The sequence below is a fragment of the Channa argus genome, chromosome 9 (assembly GCF_033026475.1).
Source record: "Channa argus isolate prfri chromosome 9, Channa argus male v1.0, whole genome shotgun sequence".
NCBI classification, from domain to species: Eukaryota; Metazoa; Chordata; class Actinopteri; order Anabantiformes; family Channidae; genus Channa; species Channa argus.
Window position 1 is genome coordinate 24,720,052 of NC_090205.1, and position 22,894 is coordinate 24,742,945.

Genomic DNA, 22,894 nt, shown 5'->3' on the forward strand with positions numbered 1-22,894 from the left:
ATTTATGCAATATGCGTCTAGAATCTGCATTGGTATTTGTTTAGTAAACCTCTTACACGAAGCATTATAATATGGTTTGTGTTGTATGAAATGCATGTGAAGTAATAAAAATGCAGAAATGACCACAAAATGCATAGGTGGAGCCCCCACTTACATGTTCTAGGCCTTAGCGTTATTTTGTTTGTGTTGTGCAAAGCCAGGCCACTCAGCTTAACGTCAGGCTAACACAGAAAAAGTGTTTCTGGGGAGGAACAGCAGCTCTACTGTGGTATGTGACCTTGCACTGCCGCTGGCAAACCCCAAGGCTAAGGCTGGAAAACCCTGCACACTAAGACGCAGCGAGCACACAGAAACGCCAGGCTACATCAGACAGGTGATTGTAAAACTGTCTTTATTTAAGAGACCTCATGCAGTACAAGCAGTCCCAACATATACAGTGGAGTGCGATTATTACATACAAATAAATGATTCCTTTTCTAATCTACTATACATATACATATATATATTTATGCATATATATACTGTATATATATATATACATCAACCTGCAAAATCTGAAACAAATTGACACTGATCAATGCTGGTTACACTAGGTATATAAAAATGTGTAAAAAAGTTTTCAGACAAACAGTACGACACATTATACAACACAATGTTTCTTCTAGATTTTTCAGACTGTCTACTTCAGTTTAAACTGACTAACTGCTAATGTTATTTACATTTTTTTAAAAAAGCGTTTATGGCCATGTGTGACTTTCCTGAATCAGCAGACCTTTGTAAGAGTTGGTTTGTTTTCTTGTTCTGCTTTATTAAGCTCCATTCCCAGAGTCTGCACCTCATGGAACACCTGCAGACGTTCTACCAGGTTTTCATGGGAATGCACAGCTGAAAAGTGCCCTTCGGTTCTTCTACGTCTGGTGTGGCCACCTCTTGTTTCCAACCTAAATATTTCCCCCCACCCATATTCAGATCTTGGCCACCTCTAGGCCAGCTTTTTCATGAGTGGGGTGTGGCTAGTAATGCTCTTAATGCAGCCATGTGTGTCCATTCAGCAACTTTCAAGGCTAGTTAACAATAAAGCTTTATAAATGCCTGAAGTGTTCCACTGGCTTCAGCTGCAACAGCAGTTTGGGATAATTAAAGGACACCTACTTTCCCAGTGTCTGTGATCTGCAACTATCTCTTACTGAAAACGACACTTCCGATGTGTTAAATCAAATCAAAGAAAAAGTAGCACACAAAAAGGCCACACACCTTACACTTAATTCTGTGAGGTACTAATAGATACATTCTCTATACTAGTCCTACCAAGCTAAAGAATTTAACAAGAGTAAAAGGTTTTCTTTTAAGCACACAAAACAAAGCACCCTGACTGAGCTTAGGTCCAGGGTTTTTTGGCAGTCTGAAATGGTAAACTAAAACTAGATAAGTGGTGCTGACTAAGCAGGTAATTTGAGACTTTTTCACACAACAGCACCATTGTTCCTCATTAAAATGTGCTGCTAACCAATGTATATGTATTGTAATATGTGCCTGTAGTCCGTAAGTGACTGCAATAAGATTGTGCGGGGGGGGGGGGGGGGGGGGGGGGGGGGGGGGGGGGGGGGGCGGGGGGGCTCGGGGGAAGTTGGGGCTTAAGCGTTGTGCAAATATATTAAAATACCTGATCGCACACGTGATGTAATGACAGATGTCACTCACTTAAAGTGCCTGTGTAACGACAATCATGACTGAAAAATTTTACACCAGAGAACTCAAACATAAAAATCAAAAGGTGACTAAATCAAAAGTACTACGAGAAAAACAGAATTTAAGTACAATCTCAGAATAGGTTAGAAATATTCAGATACAGCTAAATGAAAGCATTAATGAACCTACACAACTACTGTCACCCAATGTAAGAATAGATACGTCTAATGCTTCAGAGAGAGATGACTGTCTTCCCTCACTTAGTTTTATGCCACATATGGACTTTGGTAGTGGAGAGAATTATTAAGAAAGGTGCATAGGATTTGTTTTTGTAGCACAATCAGAAGCGCATGACAATACTGATGATACAATTGTTATAAAAAACAACATCTGCATTTCCTGAATAAATATTGTTAATTGCATAACCCTTATAACAACTTATGACAGAGACTAGATCCCAGTTTTGTATTTGGTCAAACATGAAGTATCACATCCACAACCCGCTTGTCACACTTGTGTGAGTAAGCTGACACAGCTGGGGCTAGGGTACCAGAGAGCAGTTAGCAGACACAGCTGCAGCACCGGCAGGACCAATGACTGAGGGGGCTAATGTAAAAACATGAGGAACATTCTTTTTCTTTCTTGAAAGATCGGAGACATTTGTCCCCCTTACTTCAAACAGCAGTGCCCGTTTCCCTGCAACAATGATCCGTCCTTTTGACTTTTGTTAGCGCAAGCACCTTCGGAGAACAATATTTTTTACAGTGCCTTATCCCCTGATTTCTAACAAGCATCAAAATCCAGTTAAAAGCCTAGAAGTGATGGATCATTGTTTGACAGTGCATGTTGCAGCATGTGTTAGGAAGCATGGGCCCACATATGAAAGGCTCAAGATTTCTCTCACACTAAACTCTGCCTAATCTACGTTTTATTATGAGTTAGTTTTCCTGACTGTAAGCTGTCTACTCACCTCCTGCTAAAGATTACAGCTCTGTTAATGGCTATGCATACCTGCTTACTGTTAGTATTTGCCAGCTACATGCAGTGATGTTCAATAAGATGCAGGACAGGGTAAGACAAAGTGTCTTTAACAGGGTTAGACAGTGGTAGGAAGCGAAGGTCTGTCTACTGTCTCCACCTTCTGCTCCGGTGAGCAGCAGAGGAAGAGACGGCTTCTCAGGCTCTTGAAAGCAAAACGAAAGTACATCATGTGACCCATGGCCACGAAGGAGACGGAGATGATGACCAGCAGACCAAAGGCCTCTGGATTTGGAGCCAGAATCACCATGATGAAGTGCAGCAGGTCTAAGAGGTAATTCATGGAGTTCTGGACGCCGTTGATCACACCTCGCTCCGACTCAATCACATTCTCCTGGATGAGCTGGGTCACTGTCAGGTCAAAGGACCACAAGCCTGCAGGAAAGCAATCAACAGTCAGAACTAATGGAATTTTTATAGCCACATCAAAACAACTTTAGAACGCAACAGGAGATGTTGCAGAGAATATCAGGTTATATTATTGGCATCAAAGGTTGCAAATATTGCTTCCAGAGAGATGGTGTAAGATTCCAGTAACAAGAAAAAGTTCAAGCTGTGGACCTGGAAGGAATAGGAAGTAATAATTGGGCATTACAGCCTTTTATAACCTTATGAAAGGAAGTCATCATGCCAACAAAGCATGGGCACAGAAATACCTGAAACTATGTACATTTCCTTCAATGTTAATGAATGACATTTCCACTCTGCTCCAAAAGAAGTCCACCTCATTTGATTTTAGTACAAAAATATAAAAAAAATAAGAAAATAGTTCACTCACCAACCCTAGCAGCAATGACACCAGAAAACAGCAGACTAACAGACATGTATGACTGCAGAGGGGACAGCTCTTCAGCCGGGGCAGGGGTAGTGGCGTTTCCACTGCTGAGTATGCTGCTAAGACTTTGGTCAACCTCGGGCAGGGTCTTCTCTCCAACCAAGTGGGTGTAAAGGTCCTGGAAAGGTGATACGCTCAGGTCGAAGGGGCTCCCAGGAGCAAAGACGGAGATTACGCACAGCATAAGACAGGACAGCTGAGCCACGCCTGAGATGAAGCCAGTGCGGATCAGGCCACACTTCTTGCGAACCCAAGTGAAGGCGACGGTGCCGCAGATACCTGACACGGCTGAGGCCCCCATCAGCAGGCTGAGCACGGAGCCATTGAGGCCCTGAGTGTAGGCGTAACCTGTTGTGATGCAGTCGAAGCCCAGCACTGTCATGTAGAGGAACGCCAGGGACATGCCAGCAAAGAAGATGTTCTGGTTGTAGTAAGCAACCCAGCCAGCCTTGAAGGTGCGCAGAGGTTCAGCCACCTGGTAGCAACAGCCTTGTTGCTTTGGAGAATCCGGCCTGGCCACCACTGTGGCTTCATTCATCAGTGGCTGAGAAGACTCTTCAGGACTCTGGTTGTTCTCCATGTCTACAAAAAGTAGAAGGACGGAGAAATTCAGTTATATTCAGTATAAATCATTTACCTGGCAAAAAACAATGCTGCCCATTACCAAAAATAACACGAAACGTTTTTGCAAATGATCTAAAGACAAAGATTTGCACCTACCTGATGGGGGGCTGAGCTGTTTGAGCTCCTGGTGCTGCTCCTTTTGCCCAGCTTTCACAGCCAATGCAGGTGTCTTCTGGTAGACCTTCCACAGCAGCGCATACTCCAGACACATGGAGCACAGGTTCCAGCCAGAGATGAAACCACAGCCAACGAAATGCGAGCCAAAGGCCATTATCTGGCCCACCAACATGGGAGCCAGGATGTTGGTCAACTGGTCGATAATTCGCACTGTGGCGTTCATGTCTGTTTGAGTGGAAAGAGGCGGAGGTCAGTATTAGGTATGTGATCAACCAGTAACAGTAGTAGGTTATAGTGCTCTTATTTTTGGTATGTGTTACATATTCATATGACAGTAGATTTTACTAGAACTACAGCACTAGTACAAAAAGGGTCAACAGGTTCTTTTTCCACCATGTAAGCAAATCTTTTAAATCGCTCATGACACTCAGGGGGAAACTGCAGGGACATAAAATGTAAAAATGATAATGAGTCCACATCCAGGGTTCAAAGTATTCCCCACTGAACAGATCTGATAACTGGTCACGTGAGGCCTACTTTCAATGATAAGTCAGAAGCGAAGCTGATACACTGACCTGCCAACTTGCTGCTGTCCTGCCCTGCGACAACCACAACCCAGTCCCTCTGGATGGTGATGGCTGTTGCTGTGCTGGCTAGATTGGCGATGTTGGCGATGCTTATGACCAGAATGTAGCAGGTTGTCTGGAAATCAAAATGAAGGGAATTTTCATTTCACATTTGTGTATTGTTCAATTTCACCTGGAGTCCTGAAAGGCAGGGGTGGTAACATAATTTTCAAATTTCATGAAAAGACCAAAAGATTTATAGATTTTGTCTTTAGTAAGTAGAGACTTAGAGCTGAGTGCTACAAATGAGGAATTTGGAGAATTGAAGGAAATGCATTGTTGTTTTTGCAGACAATAAAGACAATCTGGAATAACACCAGATTTATGCTTGAAACATTACATATATGGTAAAAGGCAAGAAAGATATACTGTACTCGCCACTATTACACATGTATTATCACTATTTGGTAAAGTTCCATTTGATTTAATAATCAACCCCAATTTATAACTCTATAACATATAATATAGTAATAGAAATATAATACGCAAGTAATTGACACCTGATGTCGATGACAAAACCATTAACCAAACCAAAGACAAAGTGCCGCTCTTACATTCTATCTTACCTAAGCTCAAAAATCATTTAAAATGTGATCTCAACTACATCATCAAAGATAAAATAACAGAAATATGTCACGCATTTTGTCTAAAAGTGCTAACTTGCAACTTTTCTGTTGATGTGTGTGTTCAATGTAACGCAGCTCCTCTGGCCAGAATACCAAAAATTCTTTCACAGGCCAGGCCACATTTCCATGTCTCCTTGTCTGTCATGTGACTGGCCTTGAAGAACCTGCTGACAACACGACGTTCAAACAGACAATCTCCCGTTTCAACAGCCTCCCTGCTTCTAACACAAACTCTGACACGGGCTATTCAAGTGTAAACTAGCCCCTTGCAAAGCACTCACACAAATTCTGCTCCTGCGGTAGACTTCTGAGGACATGTGTGTAATTACCATACTCAAAGCTAAACTAAGTGTGATCCCACTACGACACGCTTGTTGTAATTCATAAGAATGATTTCAAGTTGACATATTTTGATTGTAAATGCAAAGAATAAGAGAAAAATAAGTACCATGAAAAAGGAGAACATGTTTGATATGTCCTAACCTCCTCTGTCAATTTCAGTTAGGGAAACAGTCAAAGGTCATCTGGGAATGAACTGCACTCATTTCACTCATCTGTTCAAGCTGTTCAACTGGTCATAAATCATATTGACATAGGAGTCCATATCAGGAAAGGTAAGCACTATTCAATCGTCTGGTCAGGGTGTAGTACTTAGGGACACTGTAAAAATGTTTTTAGTGAAAATCTCCATCAGATCATTTTGACACACTGAGAGACAGCAGAGAGGGGATCTTACCAGAATCCATCCATTGTAGAGCTCCACAAGCTGTTCTTTGAACTGGAAAACAATCATCAAGAGAATCCCACATACGATGACGCAACTGTTCTGGACGAGAAGCGAAGTCTGGGCCACTATGGAAACACCACAGCGAGCATTAGGGACAGATATTTGATCAAAGACAACAGGTTTCTGTCTGATAAACTAGTTCACTGGAGCACTTCCACAAGATGGTTGGATACGCTCCCGGCTCCCTCATTTAGGCTAATATTCACCAAGAGGTGCATTGAAACCAAGAGAGGAACCTCTATTAAAATCTGTCTATTTCGGTTTGGGCATTTTATTCATGACACACTGTGTTAGGACAATCCTTTAAGAAGAACCATACCTTTGAGTCTGGGGTTTCTGTCCACCCAGTCCCCAATGATGGCCCCGAGCAGCAGCACAGACCCAGCCACCACCAGCCCGTACACAGCCGTGAGCAGTAGACTGTTGCCATACAGCTCTACCAGAAAAACAGCCACGGCAAAGTTCCACATTCGGTCACCCTGGGAATTGAGATTCTAATTATACATATTTCATGACACCCAGATTGGGCCTTAGAGGAAATGTGGTTAAGGAGATGCATAAATAATAACGACCCTCTCTGCGTTCAAGGTGTCAAAGCCCCAACACCATCTTTGAATCTTTAGTTTCATCCAAGCTTTGAGCATGAAACTTAATTTATGAAGACCAGTGTTGTGGTGTATAACACATAACGCGACCCGTTAATGCCGTGTGGGAGGTCGCCTGTCACTGTCAAGCCAACATCTGGAGCCTTGTCATGACAAACATGTACAATGTGGTCGTTTGAGGACTGTACTTACCCATGTTGACAGAGCATGTCCCATGTAAATAAGGAATTTAGCTGAAGTGAAGAAGTCTCGGAGAGATCCTGCAAAGACAACATTTACCTGTCAGAAGAAATTCTTGACATGTTATCGCCTACAGCTGGTGCAGGTACCAGGTCTTTTTGCCTTTAGCATCCGCTTGGGAATAATTTGGTAACTTCATGCACAGGGGACAAACCTACCACAGCATGTGTTTTTAGGTCCAGAGTTATCCATTTTTCAAGCTGTCCGAACGGCGATAACAGCCAAGTGAATGTCGTTTTGATTGCTTTGTGCTGTCTCCTCTATTGTAATGGAAAGGCGCTCGAGCCACCAGCCGCACGCGAGCAACAATGATAAAAAATGAAAAGACACAACGCTTCTCCCCCCTTTTTTCTCCTCTCCAAACTTAGCTATCACTGTAGCTGAAGTTGGAAAGAAATGGCTTTATAACCGAAACGACGGGATAGTCGTAAAAAACACAAAGCTGGGAGCTGGACACAGCGCAGCTCCGGCGGGCGCTCTGCTCTCCTCTGCTGCTCGCTGTTTTCGTCCTGCCTCGAATATACTCCCGGTGTCACGTGACCGGGCGCTACACACTTCGAGTCCCAAACAAATCCTCCCCCACACCGCCCGCCCCCCTCGTCGTCCCCTCCCCTCCCCCCCCTCGACACACACAGGGCATCGTCGGCTTAAAACAGCATCGTTGGTAAAAAAAAAAAAAAAAAACATACAAAATTGTCACAACCTTCATCCTGCTTTTTACACGGAGGTTAGCGAGCTTTTGTCTCAGCGGGCTTTGCCGTCTACCTGTTTACCTGCGTCCCTGGATTTCTGCCAGCACAAATGATGACTCGTGTCGACCTGACCAGAGAGGCGTTGTACAAAAATAGCCTCACTTTATCATCGCATATCAATGTTTCTTAAAAAAAAAAAAAAAAAGCTTGTAGCTCACCCACTGCAGTGGTTTCCTTTCCCAAAGCTCCTTGATGGAAAAGCACTAGAAGTATCAAAAGTGAATAACATGAATACTTTGGGTAAATGACTGAAACTAGGTAATGTAATAGTACTACATTTAAAGTGTTATTGATTACATCCATTCAGGTTTCACAGTGATGGTGGAAAAAGTAGACAAACCCTTGGATTTTGCAAATAGTTGAATTTTCTTTTTAGCAATAACCTCAATCACGTCCAGTGTCTGTCTTACATAATTAAAGGTGTAACACGGGACCATACGGAACCATTCAGCTGGAGTGTATTCTGATGTGAACTGGGACATTCCAGAAGCTGTATTTTTCAGTTTTCAAGTCATTTTGCAACAAATTTGCTCAGGGAAATTGTCCTGCTGCACCACCCAGCTTCTGCTGAACTTTAGCCGGCACACTCATCATCTTTGATAAACTCAATAAAAGCAACCTGTCCAGTTCCAGAGGAAGCAGAGCTCCAAATCAAGATGCTTCCTCCCCAGTTGCCTTAAAACCAGAGGTGTACCGTCATCATCATCATATATCTTGAAACCTGCCAATATGCATTGAATTGTCAACAGCCTCCTTGTCATGTCTGCACCTGGGCTCTTGTCGGGTGTGGTAGACCCATGCTCATACTGATCTGGTGGGTATTGCCAGTTTTTGTCCTACTATGATGTGTTTGTTAGTCCAGCCTTTTCCAGGCGCTAGCAGTATTTTCTATTTTCAGCCACCTTAACTATCTGCCAATGTTACATCCTGTACAGGGCCTTGTCATGCCATGGTACTTCCTGGAGTTGACCCCGGTCCCTGCTTGTTGCTGCCTCAGACATTCTGTCCACAACTCAATTCTGTCTGCCATCTTGCTGATGTATGAATCAATGAATCAATCCAACTTTGTTTTTATAGCACCTGTTGTACAGGTAAGATCTGGCAACATTTGAATACATATTCAAGCAGACTGTAAATGCAAAGGGTTCACTTTACTCTAAATGATAAGTAATCTGTGGTGGTTAGAAAAACTGACTGCAGAGAGTTGCTGTAGTTAATGATTAACTCAAGTTGCCTGTTGATGTGATGCCACACATATTTGAACACTTTGGCAACAGTCATTATTCCCTTGACCTGGTGAAGCTATTTGTCAAGAGGCCTTTTGCAATACAGCTCGGTGGTGAACTGAGAAAAACTATACAAAAACACACATTTGGATGACTTGCATTTGTCACCTGTGTCAACAGAAGGGACGTACAGCTACAATTACAGGCTTCGTTGATGAGAGCTCCTTGGCCCACATCCATAAAAAGTAATAAACACTGGCACAGTGAGCACATGGCTAATATGTTTCGTTTGACTTCACACTGTGCAGTTGACTGTATCAGCTGAGGGAGACCCACCCACTTAAATGTATCATCACATGTGTTGCATCGTGTGACATCTGTGTGATTTTTCGAATGTAGCAAAAAGGGAAACTTCTGCCACAAACTGATGTCAAGGTGCCTGCATGAGGAAATGCAAACGGAAAGGTTGTTTGACAATCTGTAAGTGTTACGGTAACTTTGGAACGATCTGATGCAAATCTGATCATGTTTATATCCTATAGCCACAACAAGGCACAAACTAGGTGTACGAGGTCTCTCTGCTGACTTTTCCTGTTTTTTTTAAAATCGTCCCTACAGTGCTAGAGAAGCTTCTATATGACAACAGAAACTGCCCCATCCAGTACTTAATCTCCCTTAAGCGCACACAAAACAACGTACAAACACACTAACCTTTAACTTAAAGCAACCAACATGACGAATGCTGGAGAGCATGTTCATTCTTTGTGAGAGATTTAACTGCAGTCATGCTTATCCAATAAACTCTCATTGTTATAGCCAGTCCTGTTACAACATACTGTGAAATATGAGTTCAACTGAGAAACAAATCCTTAGGGTTTTAGGGGTTTTCAGCTATAATCACACCGGCCTTTGCAGCATTTTCACATATATGTTCCGCAACTTAATAAAAACATTCTGTTCTCGCCCCTGCGGTTGTTGTGTTCCTCATCATTGAATCATTGTTCCTCATCTTCCTCATCGTTGTGTCTTCTACAGGAGGTCTGGGACTTTTTGCACAATATCTTAGCTGTTTGTTGGACTGCACTCTTCTGGATAGAGTTCTGATATTGGCTCTGAGATCTGTTGGAGCCACTTATCCAGTTCAGGAGCCACAGTCCTGAGTGGTACTGACTCCACGGTGACCTTTTTTTGCCTTCACTTTCTACATCCTCTTTAGTTCTATGTTTTCCTTAGGCCAGCTCACCGCTCACTGACCGGGAAGCAATCAAGAAGGCCAAGAAGTTGCTTTATCTGGCCAAGAAGTCCAGTCCAGTCTAGACTGTAGCTTCACTGTAAAAAACACAACATGCTGAATGTAACGTGGTAATGAGTGAACTTTCAAGATGCTTTTCCCTCTGTTTCTACTTTTTGCTAATCTAAGCTACTGTAAACTAACCCAGTGTCGTCATCATCCAAGAAATCAATGAGGCATATTGTCCAATTATGGCTCTAGCCTTTATTATTTCAAGTTACAGCAAACAACATCCATAATGTACATAGAGCGGGAGAAATGGGGGGAGGAGCAGGGGTAAAGTCGAGGTCCCCGTCAGTGGTTAATCTGGCCCCGTAATAAGCCTTTAATATTTAATCCTTGCCCAAACAGCCCGTTCTTTAGTGTCAATATCTACTTATCTATGTGACATAATTTCTATAATTTACAATGTACCACTATGAATGAAACCCAAGCTAATGCCGGTGATGTTAAAAAAAGAACTATAAACAAAGCACTAGTTAGTTTCTGGCCTACAGCAACACGTAGACCTCAATACTCTGTGCCTGCTCATCGCATGAGCAAGCAAAATTTAGCCCAGCAGGTAACATAAGCACATATTTTGAGCCATGTGATGACAATAGGCACTTCTAACCCATTGTGATCTATTCAAGGATCAAAGAAAGCTCTCAGCCAGTCGAAAGGCTGCACACATTGAGCTGGTACAAACAGATTACCAGCTACGCTATTAGTGGGCCAGTGAGTCAGCCAGGCTCCGGTACCCATCATCAGCGGTGAGATGGCTGCTGTGTCATTTTGTGGCCATGTGAGCAGCAGGTATATCTGCCCCTTGGGATTCCTTTTCAGCCTGGTTGTCGAATAACAAGCTATGTTTACTTGGACTAAATTTGTACTTTCGGGACAAAAATATGAGAATGACTTGCCTCCTGTGGCCTTAAGAAGTCTGACACTCACAAGCCACAGCTGAAGAAGGGATAGAGGTGGGGGCAGGATGTGAAATCTCACCTGAAGAATGGTTTGCGTGAGGTTGGATCAGATTATTCATCTATTCTTCATGCGGTGTCTTCTGTTCTTTTTTTGTGCTGAGCTCTTAGACGCTGTTGCAGAACAAGGTATTAAAGAATAATTCCCTTAGTTCAAGTGTTTCAATGGACCTGAGTTTGAATGAGTGAGGCTGAGCTCTTGAGGTCTCCCAAAATCTCACAACACTGGTCACACAAAGATTGCAACCATCTAAGTGACCAAAGAACACCAGATACAATGATTATAACTATTACCTTTATCCATTTTTAGAAGACAACAGTCTTGTGGTCTTATTGTTTCTATGGCTGTCTGCTGCTGTTCAGGGCCTAAGACTTTGATGTGCGCTTGCTAGCTCCTCTCTGTCCACAGGTGAATGACAAAATCAAAGGTCACTGTTTGGCTGTAAGGCTGGTCAAATTACCCATTGCCTAAATGACAGCTCTTGTTTCCAGGAAACGAAATGGTAAACACCTGACAGCTGTTTTGGATCAATACTGTATCACAGTTCAATGGGCAACCAGCCAACGTGAGACCTCAGACAGCTGTGTTTGCCTGTTCCACTGCAGGTTTGAAGTGTGCTTGACCTGCTGGAGCAACATTTGTGTTATCCAGTTGTTGACCGGTGCCAGGCCTGTGAATCAGAAACTCTTTGTAATATTTATTTACCATATGTATAAACCACAGGGCTGAAGAATCTGGGTTTTGGACAAATAATGCTTTCCCCTTACATAGTGAAGAGCAATTTTATGTTTCAACTCAGCTGCAATTTTTTTTTTCAAGTCTGAATGAAAATAAAAAGTATTTTTTCAAGTCTAAATTATCGGAGAACTGCTTTGACCTACAATGGCACATGGCTGGATTTTTGTGAAAACGTGGACGACTACTGATTTAATCATGTGATGGTATTCTGAGATAATAACAGAAATATTGTGAAAACAATAAAGACTGTTATGGTGGATTAAAGTTCCCCAAGAGTGTGACTTCTTTTTCTACACTCCCTTTCCTGTTTTTCCTGTTACCCCAGGCTGATGGTGTGCATAAATAATACTGCATGATGATTCCTTTATTCTCGCATCATCTTTTTTAACCTTGATAGAAATAGCAACAGCATTTGATTTTTGCTGATTGCCATAGTTTATTTCTGGAATGTTGAGGAATGGTAGCCTGGTTACTGTTGTGTTACAGTACGAGGTCTTATTAAATGTATGACAACAAGAAAACAATGTTATAACCATAGATGCATTGATCTATCAAATCATCATATCCAGAGCATTACAATCATCTTTTGCTTTAGAATTTCTCAAACTATTTCTGCCTGTCCAAAATTTACACACAAAAAAAAAGTGAGACAAACTATCTACAGCATAGTGACATCTAGATTGGAATATCAGATTTTTAGATTGAGAGTTATAAATCAGTGAAAACTAATTTGAATAGATGGAAAGGCTACTTTAAAATAAAAAATGAAAAAGAGGAAGTACCATGAGAAGAATGTGAAAATCAATTGACCTCCCAAAGACTTCAATTTGTGTTTACCTGATTCAGTGGCAAATGGTCACTTATATAGTACTTTTATCCTCACACACCGATGTGGTGACTGCCATGCAAGGTACCACCTGACCTACCGAGAGGTAACACATTGCATTTACTCATTTAGAAAGCGCTTTACTGGGACATTTAGCAGACAAATTACCGGGACTGGGGATCGAGCCGCTGACCCTGTGGTCCATAGCTGACAGCCTTACCAACTGAGCTGCAGATGCCCCATTGTACTTCATGCTTAAGATGAAGCAGGTAAAAACGAAAGAATATTTTTTTTAAATGTTTTTTGCAGGATGGTGCAGGTATTTGTTGCAAAGTAGTCGCTTGAGCCGCTTTTGTACTTAAATAGGATTCTACATGGAGGATACATGGCGTTTGTTTCGGCCTCCCACCTTTAGAGGGCAGTAAAGTCAAAACTGAAATTATGTTCGCATCCGGAAAAGCACCAAGGAACATGTGTTTACACCATGGCTTTCACACATACTGGGATTAACTAGCTGTAAGTGCGTTATTCAACATTTTCTAATAGTCTTTGGCCACGTTTTCTTTGAGCAAAATGACATCGAAAACCCAGGATAACGACATTAACGTTGAAGGACAGTGTGGACTCAAAGAGGAACTGAACAGAAAGGTAAGTTAACCGTAGCAACACATGCTAATGTACGAGCCTCTTACCTGCAGCTAACTAGCTAATCTGAAAGTATTGATCACAACTCAGCTTGTGGTTTATCATATGCATTTACGTGGATGTACTAATTTCTGGATAGTTAGAGCTCTGTTTGTTTTCTGTTAGACTCTGGTAAAATTAACTGCTATTTGTGCTGCTAAATTACAGATAAAGGAGCAGAAAGTAGCTGTAGACGAGCTCTCCAATCTGAAGAAAAACAGGGTGAGTAACTTAACAAATAGTTTTTTTGTTGAGTTATATAAAGCTTACTGAAGTTATTAATCTGTTTGAATGTGTTAATTATTTATTTGAAAGTGTTTATATCTTGGCAATTATGGTTAGATCCCCCTATTTAAATGTTTCTCCTTTGTCGTAAGAGACTGAAAATAATAATAATAATAATAATAATAATAATAATTGCATATGGACATACAAAGCAGCACCAGTTTCTTGTACTTGCAAATGCATTTGTATGTTTAAAGATATTTTGTATACAATGATTTTTCAGAAAGTCTACATCCAGCAGAGGAACAGTAACATATTCTTCCTGGCAGACAGGTCTCAAACACTGGGTTCATGCAAAAGTAAGCTGAGGGTTAAATACTTAAATTCATATGATTTAATGGCAGATGATTGTAACAGATGATATTTTCTATCTCCAGAGGAACTGGATAACATGAAAAAGGAACTGCAGGATATGTAAGACGTTAACCTTCACTACAACAATGTGCGGCATCTTTTGCCAGTTGAGTCTGTCACCCACTACCTTTGAGTGGGACAAAACCATTTATGAACATCTGAAGCGAAGAGGGCCCGACTCAAACCAGGACCTGACAGTTAAAGACAAATATGGCACCTATCAGTGTGTGTTCTCTGCCCACGTTCTTCACATGAGAGGCCTTCTTACACCTCAGCCAGTTGAAGATGACAATGGGAACGTGCTGGTGTGGAATGGGGAGATTTTTGGGGGGCTGCCAGTGATGCCAAAAGAGAACGACACTGCTGTTGTCTCCCAATGCCTGTCATCCTGCAGCAGCCCTTCACAGATTCTGTCCATCTTGTCCACTGTACGAGGACCATGGGGGTTTGTTTACTATCAGAAGGCTGGAGACTATCTCTGGTTTGGCAGAGACTTTTTTGGCAGGCGGAGTTTACTTTGGATGTTCGACGCAGAGGTTTTGACCCTGACCTCTGTGGCAGCTCATGAGCCTGATCAGTCTGTTTGGCAAGAAGTTCCAGCAGTTGGTGTGTACAGAATTGACCTGAAGGCAGCAAAAGAATCCAGCACAGTGACATTTGAAGTTTATCCTTGGGCTCATGCAGGAAATGATGTCATGTCTACTTGCATTGAAACTATATCAGCCTCTCTTCCCAGTGGCTGCATTGCTGTGATAAATCAGTCAGGACTTGTACTCACCTCACCTGTGTGCCCACTTAATATGTCCATCCCAGAGTCATTAAGTGGGACGGAAATTCATCCACACATGTATCAATCTGTCAAAGATTTGGAGCAGCTTCTTGCAAGCAAAGAGAACAATGATGAGCTGAACCGTGTCATTCCAGTTCTGAGTGAGGCAGTAAGGCGACGCGTTCAGTCTCTGCCTTTTGAGAATCCAGACAATTCGCCTCCTAAGAATGACCGTGCTAGTGTCGCCATACTTTTCTCAGGAGGTATTGATTCAATGATCCTGGCGGCCTTGGCTGACCAGCACATACCGGCTCATCAACCAATAGACCTTCTCAATGTAGCATTTAAACTAAAGGAGCCAAAGAAGCAGAAAGAGTCTGCAAAGAAACACAAAAAGCAGAAAAATGAGTCCTCAAATTCTAAGACTGATGGAGCTGCTTGCAGAACATCCAGTCCCTTTGATGCTCCAGACAGAATAACTGGAAAAGCTGGACTTAAGGAACTACAAAACTTAAATCCTGAGAGAAGATGGAATTTTATTGAAATCAATGTAACACAGGAGGAACTGCAGAAAATGCGGCAAGAGCGCATTTGTCATTTAGTGCATCCTCTGGATACAGTGCTTGATGACAGCATTGGATGTGCTGTGTGGTTTGCAGCCAGAGGGGCAGGACTCATCAGTGAGGACAGTGACCAGCGGCTCTTCACATCATCAGCAAAGGTGAAGTAACAGCAGTACTTTCAATTTTCAATTTGCCAGAAACAAAGGGTTGTTACCTCATTTCATTTTCTAGCCAATGTGAAATACTTGATGGAATTGAGCCCTGGGCTGTGGCGTTGTGGTAATTTGTCGGCTCCCATCTCCTGCTCAGTTCTGCTGAGAATCCGTGCAGACAGGGGCGGGACTTTCTTTTGATGCGCACACCCTGCGGTCTGTCTCATGGGAGGACAGACTAGGATCATAGCATTTTGTGAAAGAAGGAAGCGGGGGGGGGGGGGGGGCAGACCTGCCATTATGTTACGTCGGCTTTTATTTATATGATTTGTTTGCTGTGGTTCTGTATTCAGTTGTTAATTTAAATGTTTGATTAAAATGTTAAACATTAGTAGCTGTGTATTTTTTTTTTAAGGGAAAAGCCATAAAAATAAGGCTTATATGAAAACACTAACTAAAAATTGTTTATCAACAGCCTCCCAGTGATACTAAATTAGCCATTTGGGAGCTTGGGACTCTTTTGAGGGAGCCGAGCCAAAAGAGCCGGACGTCCCATCACTATGGCATTGGGTTTGGTACTGAGGGCTAAACAATTGGGCAGCTAAAAATAGGATGTGATTGGAATTGCGTTACACCTCTTGTGAAACTAAATAATACATTTAATATTTGTCTTTTTCCCCTGTATTTCTGTTCTGTCCTTTTATGACTGTAGGTCATTTTGACCGGAATTGGAGCAGATGAGCAGTTAGCAGGTTACTCCAGACACAGAGTCCGATATAAGACATCGGGCCATGAGGGACTGATCCATGAGCTGGCCATGGAACTGGGCAGGATCTCCTCCAGAAATCTGGGGAGGGACGACAGAGTAATAGGGGACCATGGGAAGGAAGCTAGGTAAGGTTGTTTACAGTAACCAATTTCATCTTACTAGTGACCAACGTTGTGGTTACTTTTTTATTTTTCAACAAAAAAAAGTAAAATGACTATCACTGTTAACATTACCCTGTTAACGTATTTTTAATTTTTATTTGTGTTTATTTTTATTTTTTTAATGAAGCAAGTTATCTCATTTTTTCTCACTAAAATTTGTTGACTAAATTATATGCGCATGAATGCATTTTCTTCCTAAGCAAAACAAAAATCGCACATCAACATTATCTATGTTTGCTGCAATGGTTGGTGGATTTCTTCATTTCTTTGTGTGTTATCACCACCTACTGTTGATGATGACCAGTAGTGAAACCAGTAGTCAGATGCAAGAACTACAATCTGCTCCTTTGTGTGGGACGCATGCACCAAAACTTTGCGTTATATCTAGTGGCTAAATAATTCCACATTGCACAGTATTTTAAAATTAAAAGAATCATTTTCTTTCCACGTATAGTTTCATTAAAATTTGATAGGTGAGCAAATTCCTAGAGGAAATGAGTTTCCCAGTGAAATTTTGACTTAACAGTCGTTATCAGTGATGGCTCTGTTCTATTCAGAGGTCTTTGTAAGCCATGGCAGTGTGACTGTGAGCCAACATGAACAATACACCTTGTTCACAGCACCTGTTTCCATGGCAACATATACACAGGTATAAGTAATTACACCACCAATGCCTTGATTCCATTTCAGGTTTCCTAGAAGACCTGCTGTTGAGCCACTGAGCACAATGCAAAGGCTCTGGAACTGCCAGTCATTGTTGACATGTGTAGTGTTACGTTAAAAAAAAAAAAAGTTGTGTAACCACATTCTGATATGAGATGGGTTCTGTCTTGTCATTCTTATGCAGTGTAATTTGAGAATGACTTAATAGTTGATGTGTGGCAGAGCAGTAAGAGGACAGGGCTGGGTGGAATAGATTACATTCGTTACACACTGGCACTAACTTGAGTAGCATATTGTAGCTTTATGTCTAAAACATGCCAATTTTTTTTAATGTTCTCTTTATTAATATTCTCAAGTCAGGTAAACAGTATTTCTTTAAAGGGCCTGGACCCCCATGTTTTCAGGTCTTTGCAGACGTGTAGACACCATTTCATTGACATCTCTCTCTCCCGCTCTCCTGGTGACTTTGCATCACGTGATACGGTGTGATACTTTTTATTACTGATATAATGGTTCAAGGTGTGACCTTCACACATCCCAGCACTTTTCCACCCAGCTCCTAAAACATGAGTAGAGATCATACAAAAAAATAGATCAAGCAGAAGTGCAAATGTGGGAGAACAGCAATCTGGAAACAGTTTAAATTGCAATTGTCCCATATAAATTGTTTACAATGTGTTGTTTGAAATATGTAGCACATTAAAACAATAACTGACATGTGAGTGTTATCCACAATTCAAATTTGATTTTATTCACCTCCATTGTTCCCACTCTCATATCTGCAGATTTCCCTATTTGGATGAGGACGTGGTGAGCTACTTCAATTCTCTGCCTGTGTGGGAGAAGGCAGATCTGTCACTTCCCCGAGGTGTCGGGGAAAAGCTCCTCCTGAGACTGACAGCCAGACAGTTAGGCCTTGGCCAATCAGCTGTCCTGCCCAAGAGAGCCATGCAGTTTGGCTCCCGCATTGCAAAGATGGAGGACAACCAAGAAAAAGCCTCTGACAAATGCACAAGACTCTTTGCTAGTTGTAAATAATAGTATAAAAACATGTTTATTAGAAATTATAAAATTAAACAAACAAATTAATATTCAGTCACAGCTACACTTTTTGATCTAGTGTCACACAGTTTTACACAGTTCAGGCAATTTGTTTTCTTTCTTTAATATGGAATAATACATGTTTTTGTTTAATATTTGAGTTCCCTCTACACCATGTATGACTTGACATCTTTTTCTCTGAAGTAAAGGTCACATTCTATATATGAAGACAAGTTTCCAACATCAAAACGCCCAGAAATCTGATGAATGTGAACTGGTTTCCTGAAAAAAAGAGAAATAATTTCTGAGCCAAAATTGTTTTAGCAGTGTTTTTTTTTTTTTTTTTTTTTTTACATGTACAAAAACAAAAATGTATACAATCATGTTTTGTGATCACAGTAAAATAAAATTAGCTGCTTTTCTCACAAAAAATTTTTTTTATCACTTTTTAAAAATTTTAATTACCTTGGAATGAGCCAAGATACAAAGTTTCCTGGAGCGTCTTTCTCTTCAATAGAAGCTTCCTGTGGAAATAGAAAGGGGAGGGTTAAAAAAACAAAACATAATTTCATCATGTCTGTATCACATCATACACAGGACTTTTAATAAAATTACCTTCTTTTCCACAAGGAAGGTGTCCAGCAGAGGAAGGCTTTTCTTTGACAACACATAGAAACAGGGACACTGAAATACAAATGGACGTGTCAGCTGAGTGTTGACTGAATAGTTTATGCACAGGGAGTAAAAATACTAGAGTAGTTGGGTGTTTAGAATACCAGTAACTTTCACTTATAAATATACAGTTCCCTCCAAAAATATTGGGTTGTAAGTCAGTTTAGCAAAGCTAATCCATTGTTTTTTTCCTGTAGATTGAACACATTTGGGTTAAAGATGAAAATATGGTTGTGGAGGGGAAATGATTTATAATTTAATGGTTTATATTTGATGGAATTTACACCTTCATATGCAACATAGAAAATGGTACCTTTTATACCAGGTCACCTGTATTTTCTCCTTTCCAAAAGTAGTGGAGCATGACACCTCAGTTTCTTCTACCTGAGGTGTCCTGTGAGAGAAATCTTCAAACAAATACTTCTAAAAGTCTACTATTGGATTTATCCTTGGCTTTATTGTTAAATAAATCATAAAGACCAGAGGGCTGTCTGTGGGCCATTTTACAAGCCATTTTTCTGACAAAAGAGGAAAAAACAAAGGCTTTGTACAAACATTGCGTATAGCTAATATAACAATTTGGAATTTCCTGAAAAAGAAAGAAACCTGTTTTACTGAGCAACAGAAGAGTCCAGCAAAGGAAAACAACAACAGCTGGTGACAGAAGCCTGGTGAGAGCTGTGAAGAAAACCCCCAAAACAACAGCTACATCATCAGCAACCTCATCACAATACATCATTTTGAAGAAGACAATAAATGGAGGCCATAACACAAAATACTGTGTGAATCAGGTTGAATTTGCAAAAATATATATTAGATGAGATACAAATGTCAGAGCTTTGTGGACTGATGAGACTGAACCTCCTCCAAAGTGATGGAAAGGCAAAGTGTGGAGGAAGAAAGAAACTACTCATGATCCAAGATACTCATGATAAGCTCATCAGTGGAGGTAGTGTCATTGTTTGGACTGCATGGCTGCTTCTAGAACAGACTCGCTCGTGCTTACTGACCATTTAACTCATGATGGTCGCAGTACAATTAATTCAGACGTGACCAGAATCATTTTGTCTTCGAAACTGCAGCGACAGGATCTAGTTCGCAGCTCTTTCAGTATATTTAATTCTCATCAAGATTATAATTAAATGTTTTAGTTGGGCCTTGTGGTGCTGTGCTCTCTTTTTCTGCTAGATTTGAATATTTTTTTCATGATGGGGTGGCTTAGTTAAGGTTTATGGTGAACTTACTGCTCTCCTTGACTCTGTCTCAGAAGGAAGAGGTTTCTCCTTCATACACAGCACACGCAGATCACTATCTACTTCCAGTATTCCGTATTTACGGGTTTCTGTAGACACAAAGATACACAAAATAGCCCAAATTGTGAGCAAGACGCAAACCCAAACTTGACATTATAAACTGTAAAACTCACCTTCATCTCTGCACAGGTACGACAGCACCAAGCAGCTAGACTCACACTTTGATTGGAGGTGAGAAAATCTCTCTCTAACTTTGCTGAGGCTAAAATCTTCTTTGAAGAGGGTGTCACTGTTTAACGAACGAGAGAGAACCATATCCTTTTGTCAGAAGCGAGGATCAATTTCGCAGCTGCAAAAACTGTCTGCATGGTAGTATTGATTTAAGCTTTAAGGACACACCCTCCAATAACTATAACATGGTCTTCTATCTTAAAGTGCTTTACTGCAAGCTGCAGACAGGCCACAGCACCAAGACGCTCCTGGGGGAATGACAACACAAGCTAGATTCAGTGGATAAGTCTTTGAAAACAAATAGCTAATAGAATATGTAAAGAACCAATTTTTAAGCCTAAATTCTTGATCTAGTATGAGAGAAGACATTTATTTGCAAGTTCACTGAAATGTAAAACACGATTGCCACTATGGGGATTTGGACATCTGGTATAAAAAGTCACAGGGGAGGATGTGATGAAAACAATGACTGTACAAATGTATTTACATCATTGCTTCTTGTGTGATCGTTGAGAATCTTGACATTTGGGAAATGTACTGCCCACTCTTCAAATGCGGCATGGTAGACAGCGTTGGTCTGTAAAGAGGAAAGTAGAAAGTGGAACCTAAGTAATGACAAAGGCTAATTCATTGTCAGGTCAGAGACCTAAATAAAAGGCTGACTTAGTCCTTAATGGGATCTGCATTGATACTTTAGTCTGATAAAACTTCATAATATTAACCCCTTTATATGCTGTTTTTTCTTTTTCCTTTGGGCTGTTTCCTTTCAGGTGTCGCCACAGGGAATCATGTGCCTCCATCTAACCCTGTCCTCTGCATCCTCTTCTCTCACACCAACTAACTTCATGTCCTCCCTCACTACATCCATAAACCTCAGCCTCAGCATCCTTCTACCGATATATTCACAGTTTCTCCTCCGAACATGTCCAAACCACCTCAATCTGGCCTCTCTGACTTTATCTCCAAAACATCTAACATGAGTTCATGCAATGCATCCTAATTTTTAATATAGGCATTTTGTATTAAAGTCTGATATGCAAACCCAACTGTTACTGTAGTAACTTCCAAGTAAAGTAACATCACGCTACCTTTCCACTTCCTTTGCGCTACCAATCTACACTTCTAAGTGGATTGTGGGTTGGTGGAATAGGAAAAGTAGCAACTAGTAAAAGTACTTTTTAAAAGTAAAAACTACACTACAACACTCCCTGGAACTTTCCTTTAGTACACGTAGGTATTACTCACAACAACATAAATGCCGTCCACACAGTCTGAGGCGGTCAGGGCTCGGACCCAGTGGGATATCAATGCGCAGCTTCCCACCGGCAGCAGCGGCTTCGCCGTACCTGCCAGGTGAGCGAATCTCCCGCTGCTGTCGGCCAACACATCCCTCTGCAGCCTGGTTCCGTACCCGGCGGCGAGAATTATGGCTTTCATTTAAACTCTGAACCCCCGAACAAGCCTCAGTTGTTCGGAGTAAATCCTGGTACGTTACTCACAGTTGGTGAGGAGACTTTGGAACTATCCAACGACCGAGGTTTGACTCTTCTCGCGATGTCAGCCGTCCAGTCAAGCGTCACATTTTTTGCCTACACGAGACGTCCTTAAGGTTTGCAGCACTTCCGACTGCAGACTCCAAAATAAAAGTTTCCCCTTTTCTCTTGATTTCACTGGAAAACTCGCACGTTAACATTTTCATAAAAATATAATAACTTAATTTTTCTAATTTACAGCTTTTCTCAGTTGCCAAGATGCGGTTAATGAAGCTAGGATGCATTTGATCTTCATAATGACACAATACAAGTCTTCTCTTTCCAATGTATTAATACTTGTCCTCGGGTTTCAGACAGGTTGTACATCCTTTTTCAAAACAGTTAACACTGATGTCATTCAGTGAGAAAACAGGAAAACACATGTTCCCAGTTGATAGAAATTACTTGCATTATGAATTTTGCAAGTAATGGGCTAATGTTAACTTTATGTGTGCAACCCCCATGCAAAAAATCTTTCTAGAAAAGCTGCTTGTCTGTGTTGCTATTTGCAAGTCTGAATCACAGATGAGGGAAAACAGTCAATGTGATGTTGATGAGAACCTGTGGCCTATAATTGACAGGAGCAAATTAACTAAATTTGAAATTCTGAATATTTGAACTTTTAGGTTTTTGAATATTTCCACCTATAAGTTTCATTTGGTTTCCTTTTATTTTTTGTGTTGGTCTTTCACTGACCAAAGAATACAGTACAAATCAGTAACTGAATTGGTTTAGTCTAGATGCCCATTGTAGGTCCTGCATGTCTAAGACAGGCAGGTGCA

The 22,894-nt window shown here is 41.2% G+C and overlaps 4 protein-coding genes across 4 annotated transcripts; 2 read left to right on the forward strand and 2 right to left on the reverse strand.

Moving 5' to 3' along the window:
- Positions 1–374: 374 nt before the first annotated feature.
- Positions 375–7,702, reverse strand: slc40a1 (solute carrier family 40 member 1). Its single transcript, XM_067517454.1, has 8 exons — positions 7,346–7,702; positions 7,140–7,207; positions 6,662–6,821; positions 6,292–6,407; positions 4,879–5,005; positions 4,283–4,528; positions 3,506–4,144; positions 375–3,102 (listed from the first exon to the last, which is right to left on the reverse strand). Exons 1-8 carry the CDS (start codon positions 7,377–7,379, stop codon positions 2,786–2,788), a joined length of 1,707 nt encoding a protein of 568 aa, XP_067373555.1. The 5' UTR covers positions 7,380–7,702; the 3' UTR covers positions 375–2,785.
- A 5,717-nt stretch (positions 7,703–13,419) lies between these two features.
- LOC137132859 (ASNSD1 upstream open reading frame protein-like) lies at positions 13,420–14,470 on the forward strand. Its single transcript, XM_067515871.1, has 4 exons — positions 13,420–13,631; positions 13,836–13,889; positions 14,176–14,251; positions 14,330–14,470. The coding sequence occupies exons 1-4, from the start codon at positions 13,557–13,559 to the stop codon at positions 14,368–14,370; spliced, it is 246 nt and encodes an 81-aa protein (XP_067371972.1). The 5' UTR covers positions 13,420–13,556; the 3' UTR covers positions 14,371–14,470.
- Positions 14,393–18,773, forward strand: asnsd1 (asparagine synthetase domain containing 1). The gene is made up of 3 exons (XM_067515868.1): positions 14,393–15,796; positions 16,503–16,684; positions 18,169–18,773. Exons 1-3 carry the CDS (start codon positions 14,393–14,395, stop codon positions 18,419–18,421), a joined length of 1,839 nt encoding a protein of 612 aa, XP_067371969.1. The 3' UTR covers positions 18,422–18,773.
- On the reverse strand, positions 18,412–22,143 carry zgc:136439 (uncharacterized protein LOC678627 homolog). The gene is made up of 8 exons (XM_067515869.1): positions 21,826–22,143; positions 21,068–21,157; positions 20,749–20,828; positions 20,523–20,638; positions 20,341–20,438; positions 19,040–19,108; positions 18,890–18,948; positions 18,412–18,706 (listed from the first exon to the last, which is right to left on the reverse strand). Exons 1-8 carry the CDS (start codon positions 22,015–22,017, stop codon positions 18,592–18,594), a joined length of 819 nt encoding a protein of 272 aa, XP_067371970.1. The 5' UTR covers positions 22,018–22,143; the 3' UTR covers positions 18,412–18,591.
- Between the last annotated feature and the right edge of the window lie 751 nt (positions 22,144–22,894).